Raw genomic sequence first — 20,689 nt, forward strand, 5'->3', positions numbered from 1 at the left:
CCTGAAATGGGTAACACACCTATTTTGACTCCAAAATTGGTAGCACGCTCTTTTGTGTCGGAAATTCCAGCACCTCCTTTCTTAGTCCGTGAAGATGTTATTGATTCCTCCAGTAAGTTTGGAATTCATGGAAGTCTCCAGCATTCCCTGATTCTGACTCTGCAGTGCCAGACATCCTGATCATGACTTGTGGATTTTTACCTACGACTTTGACGACCGCCTGCTACTCAAGGGGTCTGCTTCTTCCGGATTTAATCCCCCTTGGACTAGGTCCAGAGGTCCAGTTTGTGATCTGCCTCTTGTTCAACCTTGAATTATCGAGTGAGACTTAGACTTGCTTAAAACCACAAAGAAAACATGGTTAGAGGACTGTCCAGCACTGCTGGGCTTCCTCAGAGTTTTAACCCTTTCCGACAGTTTGGTTTACTTAACATTGACTTGACAGCTCTGATTGGGCATTCTTAAACAATGTTCCCTCCTGAAATGCCTCCTGATTTCTGAGGATTTGTATATCATAGTCTTCTTGTGACTCTGCGGCTTTGCAACAAAAAGCATTGATAACCTACAAGTATCAGTTTCTTTGTGAAGTTTTCAACAGATTGAAAGCACTGCGTCTGTATCTAGAGTGTCGCTGTCTCAGCTTATCTCCAGTACTGAAAGAAATTGCTATTGCTTATCAGCATATTGCTAAATTCTGGCGTGTGTCCTGAGACAGAATCTCGAGACTCATGAGAACTTTGAATCTCCCAATTGATTTGCTAGCAAAATGTTTTTGTAGCATGGTTTTGTCTTGTACAAAATATCATGTGCCCATAGGGTTCTTGCTATTAGGGAACTGCCATGAAGACATCTAACCATTTAGAGATCCACTGCATGGTACATTCCTTAAACGTATTCATTGGTATACAACGCGAGATCATCTAGTAAAGTCTTTAGGTTTTTCTAGGTGCTGGCAGACATTAAACTCATTAGTCTCTGGCCTTATTGAAATGCACAAACTGATGAGAACAGGATGGTGCATTCCTTAAGCAGCACATACTCGAACAGGTAAAAGCACGCTCCTGTAAGAGTGCGCACACACAGGAGAGCTCATGGGTGTGCGCGAACAGGCAAGGATCCTCTGTGTTGAGATGCTGTCCTTTTCTTTGTCTTCGGTGAAGGGAGTCAAAGGGACTTTTGAAGCAGAACTCTCTTCACCCTGAGGAGAGAAACGGTAGTAATTACGCGTACGCATCTTCTATCGATCAGTCTTTGGACTTCTTTGTCCAAAATGGGGAAAAGAAAGGTGGAACCCTTCTAGCCCGACCGGCAGTGTGATGAGACGAATGTGAGGCAGAAGTGGAGTAGGAACTTGATGTTCTCCTTTCAAGTGTCATTCAGGCCAATGACGACAGTCCAATGGGAAAGATATCACAGGAACTCCATGAAGAGATGGCACAAAAAAGTGATATATCCCAAGAGCCTTTTCGGGAACGGGAAGACACTGAAGGAAGAAGGGGACACTCAATGGCCGTAAAACCTTCTACCTGCAATGGCGCACATCTACGTCTTAGAATTGCTCACTACCTTAGAAATACATTATCGTCGTTATCACCAGGGGACACAAGCGATGAAATGAACAGGGCCTGAAATTAGGTCTGTACTATCTAGAAACTAAAAAATTGAGGGATAGTGGTCTATTGGGTGGGCGGGGCTTCTTTGCCACCTAGCAGTAACTACCGACACACCGTTAAAGTTTTAACAGCCGTATCCAGCTATGCTGAATACATATTTCTATCAAAGGACGAGGGTTTGTATTCGAGTAAGAACAAAAAATATATTACAATACAGTATGTGCTAGAATGATATAGTACTCTCATACAGTACCCATTGATTCCATAAACTGTGCATATGCCAATTCTGACCAGCATCATTAGAGACCATGAGGTCACTATTACTATAGTGTACTGCATCCATACACTACATCTAACAAAGAAAATATATTAATTATGTTAAAAACATGACTTGTAATTAATTGTTTATATAACATTAATGAAAATACTGCCCTCAAAAGTAAGAGACAGGAAGAGAGAGAGAGTGAGTTACCTGAAGTGTGCTTGCAATTCATCCTTTGAGCAGAACACTTGACTGCAGAACACACACTGACGGGTCTTTGATGTTTCCCCAGTTTCAGACATTTTTGAATCTGCAGAAAAAAAAAATATCTCAATGAAGAGTGACTGGAGCTCACATCATGCCAACACATTACTAGAATAAAATCAAATGCACCGATACTTGGCCAAAATTTCATGGAACTGAAACTATTAAAAACAAACAATAAAAATGTAAAAATGTTCTCCCTAACCTGGTAGGGTAGCTGCTATTTTATTACTGTATTATCATTATTACTATCTAAGCTACAATACTAGTTGGAAAAGACTCCAACAGGGAAAAATAGCCCAGTAAGGAAAGGCAATAAGGAAATAAATAAATGATCTGAGAAATATGTTGTTTTGATAATAAAATAAATTTTTGAATATACTTACCCGGTGATTATATAGCTGCAACTCTGTTGCCCGACAGACAACTCTAAGGTAAAAACTCGCCAGCGATCGCTACACAGGTTGCGGGTGTGCCCAACAGCGCCATCTGTCGTCCAGATACCCAGTACTCAATGTATACAAAGACTCAATTTTCTCCTCGTTCCACTGCGTCTCTATTGGGGAGGAAGGGAGGGTCCTTTAATTTATAATCACCGGGTAAGTATATTCAAAAATTTATTTTATTATCAAAATAACATTTTTCAATATTTAACTTAGCCGGTGATTATAATAGCTGATTCACACCCAGGGGGGTGGGTAGAGACCAGCAAAATATGTTTACATCATATGAGCTAAGAATTTTTATTTTATTTTAGAAGTTATCAAAATAACTAAACAAAATAAATAGGTACCTGGTAAGGAAGTCGACTTGAACAATTACTCTGCTTTTTTAAGTACGTCTTCCTTACGGAGCCTCGCGATCCTCTTAGGATGCTGAGCGACCCCTAGGAGCTGAAGTATCAAGGGTTGCAACCCATACAACAGGACCTCATCAAAACCTCTAATCTAGGCGCTTCTCAAGAAATGACTTTGACCACCCGCCAAATCAACTAGGATGCGAAAGGTTTCTTAGCCTTCCGGACAACCCAAAAACAACAATAAAAACATTTCAAGAGAAAGATTAAAAAGGTTATGGAATTAGGGAATTGTAGTGGTTGAGCCCTCACCCACTACTGCACTCGCTGCTACGAATGGTCCCAGAGTGTAGCAGTTCTCGTAAAGAGACTGGACATCCTTAAGATAAGAAGACGCGAACACTGACTTGCTTTTCCAATAGGTTGCGTCGATTATACTTCGCAGAGATCTATTTTGTTTAAAGGCCACGGAAGTTGCGACAGCTCTAACTTCGTGTGTCCTTACCTTCAGCAAAGCTTGGTCTTCCTCATTCAGATGGGAATGAGCTTCTCGTATTAACAGTCTGATAAAATAGGATAAAGCATTCTTTGACATAGGCAAAGATGGTTTCTTAACTGAACACCATAAAGCTTCAGACGGGCCTCGTAAAGGTTTAGTTCGTTTTAAATAGAACTTAAGAGCTCTTACAGGGCATAAGACTCTTTCTAGTTCATTTCCAACCATACGATAAGCTTGGAATATCGAACGATTTTGGCCAAGGTCGAGAAGGCAGCTCGTTTTTGGCTAGAAAACCAAGTTGTAGAGAACATGTAGCCGTTTCAGATGAGAATCCGATGTTCTTGCTGAAGGCATGAATCTCACCGACTCTTTTAGTTGTGGCTAAGCATACCAGGAAAAGAGTCTTTAAGGTGAGATCTTTCAGGGAGGCTGATTGTAGCGGCTCGAACCTGTCTGACATAAGGAATCTTAGTACCACGTCTAAATTCCAACCAGGTGTAACCAAACGACGCTCCTTCGTGGTCTCAAAAGACTTAAGGAGGTCCTGTAGATCTTTATTGTTGGAAAGATCTAAGCCTCTGTGACGGAAGACTGATGCCAACATGCTTCTGTAACCCTTGATAGTGGGAGCTGAAAGAGATCGTTCTTTCCTCAGATATAAGAGGAAGTCAGCTATTTGAGTTACAGAGGTACTGGTCGAGGATACGGATACTGACTTGCACCAGTTTCGGAAGATTTCCCACTTCGATTGGTAGACTCTAAGGGTGGATGTTCTCCTTGCTCTAGCAATCGCTCTGGCTGCCTCCTTCGAAAAGCCTCTAGCTCTCGAGAGTCTTTCGATAGTCTGAAGGCAGTCAGACAAAGAGCGTGGAGGCCTTGGTGTACCTTCTTTACGTGTGGCTGACGTAGAAGGTCCACCCTTAGGGGAAGTGTTCTGGGAACGTCTACTAGCCATCGAAGTACCTCGGTGAACCATTCTCTCGCGGGCCAGAGGGGAGCAACTAGCGTCAACCTTGTCCCTTCGTGAGAGGCGAACTTCTGCAGTACCTTGTTGACAATCTTGAACGGAGGGAATGCATATAGATCTAGATGTGACCAATCTAGGAGAAAGGCATCTATATGAACTGCTGCTGGGTCCGGGATTGGTGAGCAAAATATTGGGAGCCTCTTGGTCATCGAGGTTGCGAAGAGATCTATGGTTGGCTGGCCCCAGGTGGCCCAAAGTCTCTTGCATACATCCTTGTGGAGGGTCCATTCTGTTGGAATTATTTGTCCCTTCCGACTGAGACAATCTGCCATGACATTCAAGTTGCCTTGGATGAACCTCGTTACTAGTGATATGTTTAGACCTTTTGACCAGGTGAGGAGGTCCCTTGCGATCTCGTACAACGTCAGAGAGTAGGTCCCTCCTTGCTTGGAGATGTACGCCAAAGCCGTGGTGTTGTCCGAGTTCACCTCCACCACTTTGCCTTGAAGGAGAGACCTGAAGCTTTTCCAGGCCAGACGTACTGCCAGTAGCTCCTTGCAGTTGAAATGCATTGTCCTTTGACTCGAGTTCCATATTCCCGAGCATTCCCGACCGTCTAATGTCGCACCCCAGTCTACGTCCGATGCGTCCGAGAAGAGAACGTGGTTGGGAGTCTGAACAGCCAGGGGAAGACCCTCTCTTAGGTTGATATTGTCCTTTCACCAAGTCAGACAAGACTTTATCTTTTCGGAAACCGGGATCGAGACCGCTTCTAGCGTCTTGTCCTTTTTCCAGTGAAAAGCTAGATGGTATTGAAGAGGACGGAGATGTAGTCTTCCTAGTGACACAAATTGATCCACGGATGACAGCGTCCCTACCAGACTCATCCACAGCCTGACTGAGCAGCGTTCCTTCTTCAGCATCTTCTGGATGGATAGCAGGGCTGGGGGCTGATCGTCTTGTTGTTCAGCAACGTCCTCATCAGAGGGTTCCTCATCCGAAACTGATGAGGAAACGGCAACGGAGTGGGCAACGTCTGGCTCCCTGAATCCGGTCGCACTGGTGGATGCGTGACGGAGCCGGACGCAATATCATGGAACTGCTGCACAGTCTGTGAACTGTCAACAACCATGGGTGCGCGAGGAAGCACAGCGTCAACCCGAGACTGTCTAGACCGTCTGGGTTGTGCAGTCAACACCCTACCGGGTTGCTGAGGTTGACGCACTGCGTCAAAACAAGTCACCTCTGCTGGTTGTTGAACGTCCTGAACGTCAACAACCACCTCCGAGCGTCGCTTAACGTCAACGTGCGGCTGGCAACCCACACTGGGTCGCATCGGTGGAGGAACCACCTCAACTGGCAGACGCGAGTAGGATACCTCAGCGTCAACAGGGCGCACAACCAACCGGTTGGAAGGTTGTTGGCCAGAAGGTTCTTCTCCGCATATAAGTCCTCTATCAAGGACACAAGCTTGGACTGCATGTCTTGCAGCAAAGCCCATTTAGGGTCTACGGGAGCAGGTGTGGCAACAGACGGGGTTAGCGACTGAGGCGGAACCGTTTACCATCCCTGAAAGCCTTGTTATGCGTGACATAATTGTACAGCAAAACTTCAAAGGCTCGACAACAGCTGTGAAGTTGACCTGTAAACAACTTGGAGCGTCTCCTGGCTAGGCGCCAGGGAGAGTCTACCAGAATTGAGAAGTCTATCTGGGCAGAGGCATGAACTCCCAAGCCGAGAACTTCTCTCGTGTCATATCAGACTCTCGCTCTATAAACCAGTTTAAAAGAAGGGAAAGCAAAGGCTGTATCCCCCAAACTCCTCCTGGTGAAAAACCAGTCGCCTAGCCAACGTAACGCTCTCTAGGAGAGCGAGAGAGCACTAGCTTAAAAACAACGGCTTCGAAGTAGCTAGGCCTAGTGTAAGCTCTGACGTTTAGGCGAACGAGGAGCAGCAGTTACAAAAAGATCCGGACGAAGATCCTTAAAAAAAATCATCATGATTTAATTAAAGTCCATAGGAGGCTAAGCAGCTTTAGGCTCCTCTCCATCTGACAGAGTCCTCAAGGGAATATCAGTAGGAGGGAGAACAGCAACTTCCTCATCTACAGGAACCTTGTCCGATAAAAGCTGAGTCTCTCACTGGTGCATTAGTAGCGGACCAGAACGCAACGTCATGTAACTGCTTGACAGTCTGTGAACTGTCAACAACTGAACTGTCAACCACAACAGGTGCGTGAGGACGCACAGCGTCCACTCAAGACTGCTTTGACTGCCTAGACTGAGCAGTCAAAACAACTCTAGAATGCGGAGGTTGACGCACAGCGTCAAAACAAGTCAACTCCGATTGTTAGTGAACGTCTTGAACGTCAACAGGAGCATCAGCCAGTGGCCTAACGTCCAAATGCGGCTGAAAAACCACACGAAACCACACTGACGTGACAAAGCTACGCCAACGTCAACAGTAAGCACAAAGGAACGTTAGGTTGGCTGAAAGCCAGGATATCGATGAGATAAACGGCTAGACTCAACGGACTAATCGGCAGAATAGTCTTCCATAAGGGAGGCAAGCATATACTGCATGTTTTGCCATACAACCCCTTAAGGATCAACGGAAATGGTTGTGGTAATAGACGAGGGTAACGTCTGTGACTGCAACACTTTGCCTACAAAAAAAGACTCTCGGAGTCTGTGTTACGCTTTTGTTAGGCGGCGAGCAGTTATCCGATGACTGCATAGGGTCAGAGCTGTCCTAATGGCTGTAACCAGGACGCTGGACCTGTCCTGAAAGGACTGACTTTCGCTTAAGGGCTTCGAAACCTTGTGACAGGTTTCTTATGCGAAAAGCCTACGGATGGCGAGGAGAAACAACGTCTCTCTCGTCTTATGGTAGGGGAGATCTTGGTAAGATACACCCGATACCATAGAGGGAAAACGTCTGTTCGTTGGTCAAGGCCTCTCGAACCCATAAGTCGTTTGACATTACTTCTCCCCTGGGCTTGGGAGCTTGTAAGAGGTCCCGGACTAGGTGAACGACAGGCACGAACAGACGAACCCTCGGACGCAACACTGTAACACTTTGCGCCTCGGACGCAACACTGTAACACTTTGCGCCTCGGACGCAACACTGTAACACTTTGCGCCTCGGACGCAACACTGTAACACTTTGCGCATATCACTTTATCACTTAAATTTTCTGTTTTGCACTTATTTCTACCTGAGACACGCAATTCTACCCTTCATTAAAAGGTAGTAATTGCGAAATTAGTCGTATAATGCAAGCTCATAATACCAGCAAAAAAACAGAAAACATATTTAAAGATAAAAAGAAAAATCAGTGGCTGGGAAAGAGACTAAACACTAGTTCATATAACTACGTTTTCAATCTCTCACCGCACATAGCCTGGGGACGAGAATAAAAACCTAAAAACGTTTTATCCTTCCTCTCCGTACAGCGACTAGGGACGTGAGTAACACGAGAACAACGTTACCCGCTTGAACGGAACGTTTTCTCTCCTCTCTCTCCCTCCGTCTCTATCTCTCTCACTCTTTCTCTCTTGATTTCGCACCTAAGAGAAGAGCCCAATTATATATCGTCAAAAAAACATGTTATTTGACTAAAGGAAAAAACTGAAAGGTTTTTCAAATAAAAAGTTCCTTTAAATTAGAATTTAAAACATTTAAGCTAAGAAAGAATGAACAAAACGTCAGAATCGATTTACTCTTACTGCAAAGTGAAACCGTGATACACTCTCTCTCTATCATAACGATAGAGCGCATGTTGAACGTCCTGAACGTCAACAACTGCGTAGCATAAAAAACTAAACGTTAGTTCATCTTTGAAAACAGTACGAAGACTATCAAAGAAATTCTTTCATAAAATATTACATTTAAAAAGTTTTAAATCCTTAGCTCTTTAAAAGCTAAAGAAGATATAAAGGGCTCAACGTTGATTAACTTCGGTTTCCAAGTTAGGACCGCCTACTCTCAGGAAAGGTCTATATAAACAAAGCATTAAAATTTATTTTTATATGTTTATAAAAAATGGAAAGTTAATCGAAGAGGCCTAATAAAGGCGGAGAGATATAAAATATGTAGAGGAAAATCTATAACGTGATAAGATAATTACTAAAAGCCTAAACACACTTCCGTCTAAGGGAAGGGTCGGCCATTTAAAAGTGAAAGAAAGTCCATACTCTCTTTGTCACCATAATTAAATCTATCCAAAACGAGTTCAAGTTTTAAGATGAAGATAAAACACCTGCATAGCGAAAGCTCAAAACTAGAATAGTGTACTTCACCAAATAGTTGTGAAAACAAATCCAGTTAGCAACAGCGAATTAGTAGGTCTTGCCGGTAGCCCGACAGAGAGAAAATTGAGTTCTTTGTTTACAATGAGTACTGGGTATCTGAACGACAGATGGCGCTGTTGAGTACACCCCCTACCTGTGTAGCGATCGCTGGCGAATTTTTCCGTAGAGTTTTCTGTCGAGCAACAGAGTTGCAGCTATTATAATCACCGGCTAAGTTAAATATTGAAAAAATGAACAATTAATATATTTCAAAAACACTAACATCAAAACAGATATTTCATAAATAAACTATAAAAAGAATTATGACAGCCTGTTCAACATAAAAACATTTGCTGCAAGTTTGAACTTTAGAAATTCTACGGATTCAAGTACCCGATTAGGAAGATCATTTCACAACTTGATCACAGCTGGAATAAAATGATCTTCAAACCATCTGAGGAAGGTCTAACCCCATGCTGCCCCAGAGAAGCACCTACATCTGACGAAATCAGCAGAGGAGGCCTCTGAGAAGGGACTACTGTACTCTAGTTGGAGAAAGCGTCACAGCAGGACGCGTTTCTAAGTGTCACAAAGGCGAACACTTTGCTAGAACTCCCTAGGCAGTGAAAGACACTGGGGGTTTAGCAGGATGCATGTTAAAGGAATGGTAATTTTCATCTAGGGGTCCAGTCCGAAGTTGTTTGGAAGGTCTGGTTGAGGGGCTACGTGCATCGGCCTCGCAATTGAAAACATCATTCTCGTGAACAGTACCCTTGCAAGTGTGAACACCGGCCACGCGAACAGGAGCGTCGTCTTCGTGAGTGCAAGCACTGTACAGTACTCGTAATCTAGATTGCCCAGATCTAGAACGAGAGCACCTGGACCTAAGTCTAGACTTTCCTTGTGATCGTGTAGAACAAGATCCCGAGACTCGTCCTCGTGAAGAGGAACGCCTCTGAGGAGAGTGTTGAGACAAGCGGTCTCGTGAGCGCGAGCGCTTTGTAGATGAAGAACACTCGGATTGTGATGACCTACGACCTATACGATCTCCTGATAGTCGCGAACAGCGATCAGGGGAAGAGAGTCCAGAAAAGTGAGGCGATGGTGATGCTCGTCCTTTAGCGCTGCTGATGGTAGGAGCACTAGTCCCCAGAAGATCTACACCTACAACCTGCGGGTTCCTGTGGAGAAAAACAAAGGGTTGAAGGTTAGGGGACGATGAGGTCCCAGGATGGAGAGAGAATTTGTCCCCAGCAGGGGGCGTTGGAGAGGCGAACTCAAGCGATCACCTCGTCCACCCATGGAAGGGACAGGAGAAGGCGACAGATAAACCTCGCACAGTTCCAGAGCGTGAGATGTCGACTGCTCCAGAGAAGGGGCCTTCCTGGCACCAGGCTGAAGAAGGCGCCGCAGCTCCTCCTTCGAAGGGGTCCCGAAATCCCTAAGAACAACCACACCAGCTTCAGATCTGAAAGGGAGAATGGCTCGCCAGCAGCTGGAGGAGAAGTTGCTCCTCTAGGGGAAGCAACAACACCCCCAGTACCCGGGGGTTGCCAAAGAGTTGATCGATCGGCACTCCTACTCGATTGTCCCTTGTTTGAGCGCGAGAAAGAACTTTTGAGAGATTTGGAGGTGCGAGAAGAAGAAAAACGCGTTCTGCTCGCCCGAGAGAGAACAGCTGCCCTTCATCTTCTTCTTCTTACACCGCCCAAATTTCTCCCATTGGGAGGCAGACTACTCCCTACACTCTGCGCAGGGAGAACTCTGCTCGCATCAATGCCCTCGGCACATGGAACACAAAAAGTGCAGGTTGGTCTCCAACGACGACACGAAGGTCCCGCACGCAGCACCCTCGCACCCTAGACAGGTTCGCATGATGAAGGAGATCGCAAGAGAAGACATGCACACCAGAAAAGGAAAGCAAAATTGAAAAAGTCCAATGACAGTAGGAGGAGGGCGGACATGTCCGATCTCAACTGAGCCAAAAGAAAAAGTGGCGTTCCTTACTGCTGTATAGAGAAGACTGGGTAACCCCCGGCCCCCACTCAAGCGGTTAAGCAGGGCTGCCAACCTAGCAATTAAAGTCCGCACCATCCTTTTTATTATAAACATTGCAAATCATAATTTCTAGTTTGTCCCAATATACAGCATCTTCAATTAATATGCATTTTAACAGCAGCAGCTTCTCTACTGGTTCTATCAGTTAATTATTAAAAATATTAAACAATGAAATAACGATAATGAATAAGAATAGATTTATATGTTCAATCCAAGCCACAAAAGTTGATAAGGAGTCCTAGTTTAGCTGGTAGTCCCCCATGGGTATGAGAATTTCATACAGACTGCAAAAGCCTATGTCTAGCCAAAGGGCCAGGCTATCTACTAAACAAGAAAAATGTTATTTTTATTAGTAAAATAAATTTTTGAATATACTTACCCGATAATCATGTAGCTGGCAACGGAGTTGACAGCTACATGATTATCGGGTAAGTTTAATATTGAAAAATGACAAATTCGTAGATAACTCGTATTTTTCCCAACTATACAAACCTTAGCTATTTATTAGGGTTATACTTTTGGCGGAGCTGAAATGACAAGCCATTAAAATTTAGCGAGGGTTAACTACCCACACCGCTAGTTAGCGGGGGTGGGTAGCTTGTGATTTAGTCACTTTGCTTGGAAGTAGGACTTCAAGGGGGATAGGGATGGCGGGCAAGTTTGTATAAATAGCTAAGGTTTGTATAGTTAGGAAAAATAAAAATTATCTACGAATTTGTCATTTGATCCGTAACTGGAATACAAACCATGCTATTTATTAGGGGTGACTCACCCATTAGGAAGGGTGGATGTCCCTACCAATCTGGCTTTTGGTTTTGCCCGGGGGCTCCTTATTTGAGTATGTTAGTACTCAAAAATAAGGAGTCCCTGCCCTCGCTAAAACCTTGCAACGCAAGGTCCGCGGCCTACGCAAGCTGCGTGTTGAGACATGCAAAAGTGTGACTGTCTAGGTAAAGTTATTCCGAGAGTATGTAGGAAAAACCTGATGTAACCAAGACTTTCCCAATACAGTACCACCTCGCCAGGGTATGGGGATGCAACAGTATTAGCTTAATATTAGGTACACAAGGGAGCATGTTTTATCTGCAGTGGTTTGAGGTCAGCTTAAGCAGAGAACCCAGGATGCTGCTTTCCCCACGAGAGGGTAGGATGAAGAAAAGAATAGGAGCCAGTAAAATCTTTTCATTCACGCAGACTAAAACTGGGTAACAGTGCCCTTAACCTTCTGCTACTTGTCCAATAAGGAGCTTGAGGTATACAAACAGCTGTTGTGCAGCCACCACCAGACCGATAGAGATGGTATCGAGTTCTTGTGGGCCACGTCTTGCAGGAGAAAGGTTGTGAAAGTCCCCTGGAGCAGTCACATCCTTCTTGTAAAACATGCGTCACAGAGTAATCTGCTAAGAAGGACCAGGGGCATAGTTATGCCCCTGACACTGTGAGTCGTCATGTCGAGATTATGTTTCAGCGATCCTCCTCTAGTCTCTCCCAGTGCTGATGACAAGAGAAGGGACCCAGGTGGGCTGTTGCTGTTTTCTTTAGGTAAAGTTTCATACCTTACCCTGGGTATAGTAATGGATGATCTGGATCGTCCATTACCGAGTGGAGACTTGTGTAGGATCCGTCACCTCTGGTGACTGTGACTGGCGACATACTCAGGGACAAAACTGAACATTGTCTTTCGTTCTTCTCAATAATGGGTAATGTCGAAAGAGAGATCATGAAGTTCCTTGATTCGTATGGTTGCTGTCCGAGTGTGTAGAAACATTGTGTTCTTGAATAAGGAGAAAATTTGTTGCCTGGTGAAGTGGAACATGGGGAGGTCACTTTAGGGATCGGAGAATTTGAACCATGTTCCGAGAGGAAGGTCTCAACTCCGACTGGGGAAAGGTAAGTTGTAAGTCCGTATGAGTTGGGAAGTCTTATCGATGAGAGGGTGTCCCTTTCTTTCAGTTTGAAGGTGAAGGATCAAGGTTGAGTGATCATCTTTACCTGATGAAACTGAATAGGGGGTCTTTTCCTCTTGTAATTACTCGAGGATTCCGCTATTGGTGGAATCGAGGAATCGAATGGAGACACACTTTCACATGACACCAACCACGCAAGACGTTATACTGCCTGGTAGACTGATGCTGTGGAATTCCTCAGATATCTAGACAACTTTTTCGCAAAGAGGTATTGGGTAGTCTTCAGGCGTACAAACATAGCAAAGCTATAGCTTGTGGTAGGTGTCGAAGTGGGTTATCTGTGATGTGGAGAGGGTTCTCTTGGAGAGATTATCAGGTGCTGCAAAAGGTTTGGAAACCGTTCTGCATAATGCCATAGCAAAGCTAGGAGAGTCCTTGAGAGGTTGACCGATGTTCTAGCCTTCTTGAGTGCCCTTCTCCAGATAAAACAGGGACGAGACGTAAACGTCATTGTTGTACCCACCGTTGTTGCCAGGGAGCCTTGGGTCTAGGGCTGGGGAGCAACTGCAGCGTGAGATTCAGGAGCGTTGCGAACAGATCCCTAGTTGGAGGACCTCGTAAAGTCAGGACTTTATCGGCTACAAGGCGATCCAAAGTCCATTCGATATACCTTATACGAGATGCTGAGCACAGATTGTCGGCAAGCACGTTCTTCTAGTCTGGAATGAAGCGGGCTGATAGTAGTACCGAATGGACTTTGGACCATCTTAGTGTTTATACTGTTAGATGGGAAGAGGCTACGAGCAAGTTCCTTCTTGCCTGTCAATGTGAGTGTGGTGTGTAGTCCATCACATCACTGAGTGGTCTGTTAGGAACCGATGAGGCTGCTGAAGGACTGGAAAGTTGGCCTTCATCTTTTAAGAGATTTAAGTGAAGGTACTTTCGGACTCAAATCCGAGGGGTGGGGAAGGATGAGAAGGTTATGCCGCTCTGTAGATTCTCGACTGATACCCATCCCTTGGGGTTTGTCCAAACTTCTGGTCCCATGGGGTCAGAATGTTTGGGGGATCGAGGGTCTGATTCCAGTCCGACTCAAGTCAAGTCCCTTTGGAATGGGAATCGTTCTCGTTTCGAGAAGGGTTTGTGGAGATTGGTGTCTAGAATCATTCCCAGATACACCAGTCTTCTGGGAGGGAAGTAAGAAAGACTTCCGTTGGTTTACCCTGATCACTGGATCTTGGTAAAAAGACTTCAGAAGTTCCAGTGTAAATGCAAGGTTGCTACTGAGTCTGCTAAGGTCAGTCAGTGGTCCCGAGACTGAGGAGACAGAAGCCGATCCTGTGAGACCAGGATTGGTGTAGTGAAAAGACCGAAACACAGTGCCTTGAACTGGTGTTTCTTGTTTGTCTAGACTGAATCTTCCAACCTTCCTAGAAGGATGGTTTGGACCTGGAAGTATGTGTCCTTTAGGTCCTGTGTGCAAATGAAGACCTGAGGCCTTAGCCCTTGTTCGAACTCCAACATGGTGTGGACATCGACCCAAAGGGACACCTCCTTGTGGATCATTTTGCATGGAAGATTGCTGACGCTGGAGTCTTGACTCATGTCGTAAAGGATCAGGCGCAATACCAGTGTAAGAATTCTTCTCTGAGAGAATTCCTTTAACTAACAGAAGGAAGGCATCGCTTAGCCTTACCATGCGCCCTCATGGGATTGATGCTTTTCCTTAGAATAGAATCAATCTGGCGAATGTTAATCAATGGTTTACCATTGGGTATCGTGGTTACTATGCAGTTGGAGAGTGCTTGCAAGTAGTTCCCTGTCGATAAGCCGTTGATGAGGGTTGTCGAACGTTTGCTGATCACTTTAGTGCAATGGTGAACGGCCAGTAGCGAGAAGCATGTTGTATACCTTCTAATCTAGGAAACTACAGGAAGAGGTTGACTAGTAAGTTCGAGTCACGAACTGCTGGCGAATTGCCGATGACCGATGAATCGGTGGTCTGTGAGCCAATGGTGAGTTAGAGATCAGCAAGCTGATTATGGTCCCCCCTGGTTGGTCAGAGATGAGCAAACTGAAGATGGACTGGTCAGAGATTAGCGAGCTGAGTTCAACGATCGAAGAAAGATAAGCTGCCCATCGGTGATCTAGTGATCAGCAAGCTGATGACTGGTTATTGACGAGCAATCGGTGATTGGAAACGCTAGCAATTGGAGATCGTTAGTCATTAGAGGGACTAGAGGTCAAAGATTAGCATTGAGCTAGCAATTGGCGATCTGGTGATCGGATGCTTTCCTGTTTGCTGACGTTGGTCTGTCAAGAAAAAAGAAACATCAGAAGAGACAGGGACTAAGGATTCCCCGTTTCGATTCCCCTTGTAAGATGAAATCTTCGGGATCTTGAATCCTTCTGTGAAGCCTTATTCCTCTTTTCCTGGTGGCAATGTTATGTTTGCGGGGAGGAATGGGGCAATGGTGACCTGTCCAAAAAGTTTTATTCCTTTTTACTGCCTATTGCGCAAGTGCGTAGGAGAGTACTAGAGCGATGACACACAGGGTGATGCTGGTGCTCAACTTCTGCCTGGAGAGCAGGCAAGCGCTGGTGCATTGGATCTGCGAGCCCTGACTCTTTGGCAAGAGCTGGCGCATTGGATCTGAGACCGCAACTGTGCAGGAGGGCGCAAGAAAGTGGGTAAGAGCGCTGGCACGCAGTAAGACACTGTGTACTTCTGTGCATTCTCCCTAGAATGCGCCAAAGCTTTTGACTGGTTGCGCAAGGTCATGCATTGGCACGGGAGACCATCGGCGCCCGTGCGCAAAAGACTGCATGCGAGCGCAAGATCATTGGCGCGCGTGCGCGCAGAAGGTCATCGCTCGTGCGAGAGACCATTGGCGCCCACGCGTGGAATACCGTTGGCGCGGGCGGAAGGGCGTCGGGGCATGCGCGGAAGGCTGTTGGCGCGTGCGCGCGGAAAACTGTCGGTGCGCGCGCACGGAAGACAGTCGGCGCGCTCGCGGGAGACGACCGGCGCCCGCGCGCGGAAGAAAGTCGGCGCGCACAAGATTATTAGCGCGCGTGCAAGCAAGAGCATTGGCGCACATGTGCGCGCACGGAAGACTGTTGGCGCGCGCGCAAAGGTAGCGTTACTAGGTTGGCAAGTCAGCTGGCAGGACGACAAGAAACTGGGATGAGCCCTTTAGAAGGGCAAACATCCGTGACAGAGACCGTAAAGGTCCACAGAAGAGTCCAGGACCGAAGTCCATGGACTAACAGCGGTGTAAAGTTGCATTGGTAGATCGGTAAGTCAGCTGGCAGGACGATCAGGAACTGGGATGTGCCCTTTGGGAGGGCGAGCATCCACCGATGAGGACCGTAAAAACGTCCGTGTTAGAGTCCAGAACCGAAGTCCAAAGGACTACCAGCGACGTAAGGATGTGTTGGTAGATCGGCAGGTCAGCTGGTAGGACAATCAGGAACTGGAATGCGCCCTTTGGAAGGGCAAATATCCACTGATGGCAACTGTGAAAGGTCCATAGAAGAGTCCAGGACCGAAGTCCACGGACTAAGTTGCGTTGGTAGGTCTGCTGGTAGGATGATCAGGAACTGATGAGCAGCGTGATCCTCCGAAGAGGTGTCTCTCTGAGTGGCCTCTCTCGCGAACGAGAGAGGTGAACACTTCATAAAAGAGACTTGAAGACGCCCATGAGGGCCGGTGGATCAGCAAGTTGACCTTTAACAGTAGCGATCCTCCGAAGAAGAGTCTCTATGAGTGGCCTCTCTCGCGAACGAGAGAGGTGAACACTTCGTAGAAGAGACTTGAAGACGCCCATGAGGGCCGGTGGATCAGCAAGCTGACCTTTAACAATAGCGATCCTCTGAAGAGGAGTCTCTATGAGTGGCTTTCTCGTGAACGAGAGAGGTGAACACTTCGTACAAGAGACTAGAGTCGGAGACGATGAATTTATTAAGATGTGGGAAGTTCTCCCTCTGAAGGGAGAAACAACCTCACACCTGGGGAGGAAACTTTCCTCGGAAGGGAAGTTGTCCAACCCCTGGAGGCGAACCTCCTTTAGCATTCTAAGATGATCTGAAGTGATGGTCATATTGTCACGGGAGTACTTCTAAGAGAAGGGATGACGCCCATGACGACGTCCTTTGAGGGACGGCGGTGACGGAAGATTCCCCAGGCATGAACAGAACAGCTCTGCTTATTTGGCACTCTTAGTCGAACGAAGAAAAACTGCATAGTTAACTGGGAAAAAATAAAATTAATTTAACAGAAATTCCCTAGGGAGGAACTCCGAAGAGGAACCCTGAGGGAATAACATAAAATTAAGTATTGCACCTTCCTTTCCCAGTCAACATCCACGGGAGAAGGGGGGAGCGGAGTAACTGTAATAAAAACAGAATTACAATTATTTAAATCAGCTAAGAATATTCACTAACAGTGAGAACCACTGATCCTACGAAGGGAAGTGTTCCCACGGAGAAAAGCTGAAAAGTTAAAATACAATTATAATTTCACTAAAAATAATTGAGACAAACAATCAGAAGAGCAACATAACCCGTGCACGGGAAAGGAGCTTCCGCAATAGCACACTGTCATTGTAAAGGTGTACAACCTCGAGAAGAGAAAGACTGTAGTCAATCTTTGAGAGGCCACATTCCCTTCGCTCAGAAATCCATGTTTCCCGTAGGATAATGGAAAAGGCGAAGACAATAGTTGAGGAAGAGGGTCCAGGCGATGGCGATTCCCCTGCGGCGGCCAAGTTAATGGTTATATGCCAACGGGAAGACTGATGGACCAGAAAGGGAGAGGTCGTTCCCCACGAAGTGGAATTGTGCTGGCCTGCTAATCTACACAAGTGTTGTTGTCATATATGTATCACACACATAACACAAACACTGAAAAGGAAACTTATCACATTTCTATACACATATATACATAAACATTAATAATGTTTTCATATACTGTATATACAGTATACAAGTATAAGAAAAAGTAAGTTAAAAGACAACAATTAATGGCAGTCCAGAATAGGCGAGGAGAGAGAGAGTAAACAACCGCTCTCGATCCGAGCCAAAAGTAAAGTAACTAAATCACAGGTGTGTGGACAGGAGTGGTAACAAGCTACCTCCCCCATAACCCCGCTAACTAGAGCTGTGGGTAATTAACCCTCGCTAAATTTCAATGGCTCGCCATTTCAGCTCCACCATAAGTATAATCCTAATAAATAGCGTGGTTTGTATTCCAGTTACGGAACAAATTCAATTTCGTATAAATAAGTTGTTTTTATCATGCTGTTGCCCAATAAAATTACAAGAATACATGATTGGCCTGACACTTCTTTGGGAGGCTGACTTTTACCAATCTTAACATTTAGTTGCACATATATCATTATATATACATGATATCCTGAATGCATAAGATTGTGCAAATAGGTTATAACTAATATCAATATCAACCGCATGATATCATGCATAAAGCCGCAGCCCATAGCCTACATCATGAGGATTGTGGTAAGCCATGGCTTACTCTCAATTTACATGTGGTTGAGGTAGGTCGTGATAGAGGTTGGGCTAACACTGATATTGTAAGGTTAGTTAGGGTTATCTTAGGTTTGGCCACCAATTGGATTTATAGAAATGAAATTAAAATCTGTTTAACGGTGTCAAAGCCAGCCTATGTCCTACAATCTATAAATGCTTCAATAACTGGTATTATCATAAGAAAACAAAGAAAAAGCTTTACAAATAAGGGAATCCGGTTTTATATATAAAAACTTTTCTTCAAAAATTACTTTCATTTCTGTGTCGAGTAAATAGTTAATAAGATATACCCTGAATATATCCTATGGTAATGGGGGCCAACCAGTGGGAACCAGGGCATTTTCATGTGGGGAAAATTTACTGGTGAATCGATAAATAATTATAAAGCTAACCTTTTCTTCTCTATATGTTTATTTCTTGGACAAATAATAAATCAATGAAAAATTCATTAAATATTGGTACCCTATACCCCTGAAATACCAGGTATTTATTTCACTCCTTTGTTTACATTTTAAAGACCAAACGTATCTGCTCCTGTTCGTAAAGCATCCTAGGTGTGATTCTACTTGTTACTTGCGAGTAGTCTTCGACTGAGAAGATTGCTAACACCAAAAAAAAAACCTAGGTGTTAATCATAAGGTTAGGAATTATTTGTGATTGACTTTTAGAGTTTGTGACCTTGAAAGGAAGGTCAGGGGAGGGCTCAACCCTGGCCAGGTTTTGGAACTGGGGAGGTTTGTGATCTGGGAAGTGGGGTCAGAGTGGGTCGGGCCCAGGTTAGGTCTGCAACCTGGTAACTACTAGGTTAAGTTAGGTGAGTTTGTTAAGTTCTCTGGCCTTTTCCAAATCTTGAAGGTGTTAAATAATCACATTTTTAACAATTTTCGCCCACCCAAAGTCCCAGGTTCCCACCTGTGTCCATCTGGAAGTAGGGGGGGATTGATAACAGGAGAGCTCTTTATTTGCAGTGTAAATAATGATCAAATCCGTTGAATGCTCAATATTCGGGGTGTATAATAGCAGCCACTTGTATGTAATATTATGGATAACTTAGAATACGGCAGTGTAAGAGGGGGCCCTGTTAGGTTGGTAGGTAAGAACACAGCTTGTAGGTTAGGTTAGGGGGGAAAGTTTAGGTTAGCTCACATCCATTTTTAATCCATGCAGGAGGAACTGACCGCTGATATACATAGGTTCCCAAAATTCTCAGAAAAATTGTTGTTTTTCTATTTGAAATGTAGTTCTGTGTTATTCTATAAGTTTACTCAACAGCCTGGCTAACTTTGATCTGGCATAAGTTATCTAAGAGACCCAACAAACATATAAGTAGCCTTCATACCCTTTTGATACTCACATAAACATTTCCCTTCTGGTTAATTACTTGGGTTACAAATCTTCCGTGCAATCATTGGACTTCTCGCTTCCTAATGGGCTGAATAAACAGTTTCGTGATGACAAAAGGGAAATGACAACAGTTTTCGAGACAAAACGTAAACAAAACATTGGCGACCTTTAACAAGTAAACTTGAAGGCCATTTCTTCGATGATGGAACTATCCCTGTTGAGCGTTTCTCCTCGTTGTGATTGTAGATTGTTTCTTGAATCGCGCTGAAGCAATGTCAAAGTCTTACAAAGGAAACAAAAAAGAGATTTGTCGACATACGTATAAGGTGAAAAAGGTAAGGGAGTCCTCTGAGACTCGAACTGAGCGCCATCTGTTGGTCACAACATGTAAACATTAACCTTCTTCTTCACACAATTCTCGTCATTTCTCGATCTCACGAAAATTGTTATTTTTATTGTTGTTATAATTGTTATCATCAAAAGTCAAAAGACGTGTAAAAAAATAAATGAAACTAATGCACAAAAAATTTTTTCACATAAAATATCTGGTATTTTTTCAGATAAAATAAACAACCAACTTGAATGGAAATGGGAGTTAATAGGGTGTAGTCATTTATAGTAAACATTAACCTTCTTCTTCACACAATTCTCGTCATTTCTCGATCTCACCAAAATTGTTATTTTTATTGTTGTTATAATTGTTATCATTAAAAGTCAAAATACATCCACAAAAGCAAATAAAACTCTAGTGCAGAAAGGAAATTATGTTTCACAGGAAATATCTAATATTTTTTAGATAAAATAAAACTGGACCAACTTGAGAGGAAATGGGGTGTAGTCATTTATAGCAAATTGTACCACATTTGAAGTGAGACATGTCATGAAAATGACCCAGAATATAAGTGATGTTTTCAGCATATTGTTGGGAAGTGCTACTGATAGGTGGTTGTTAGACAAAATGAAGGGTAGACGTGCTGCTGACTTACATAAAATAAATTACTTATGTTCTCCAGAACACACACACACACACACACACACACACACACACACATATATATATATATATATATATATATATATATATATATATATATATATATATATATATATATATATATATATATATATATATATATAT

At 44.3% G+C, this 20,689-nt stretch overlaps 1 protein-coding gene across 1 annotated transcript in view; it reads right to left on the reverse strand.

The window, feature by feature from the left end:
• LOC137620796 (uncharacterized) overlaps nucleotides 1-19,940 on the reverse strand; it is a 148,213-nt gene extending 128,273 nt beyond the window's left edge. The window contains exons 1-2 of the mRNA XM_068351235.1: nucleotides 19,562-19,940; nucleotides 2,086-2,185 (exon numbers count right to left, since the gene is read on the reverse strand). Coding sequence (XP_068207336.1) covers nucleotides 2,086-2,177 — 92 coding nt within the window. The 5' untranslated portion in view covers nucleotides 2,178-2,185; nucleotides 19,562-19,940. The remainder of the gene's footprint in view (nucleotides 1-2,085; nucleotides 2,186-19,561) is intronic.
• Nucleotides 19,941-20,689: the final 749 nt, after the last annotated feature.

The sequence above is a fragment of the Palaemon carinicauda genome, chromosome 27 (assembly GCF_036898095.1).
Source record: "Palaemon carinicauda isolate YSFRI2023 chromosome 27, ASM3689809v2, whole genome shotgun sequence".
NCBI classification, from domain to species: Eukaryota; Metazoa; Arthropoda; class Malacostraca; order Decapoda; family Palaemonidae; genus Palaemon; species Palaemon carinicauda.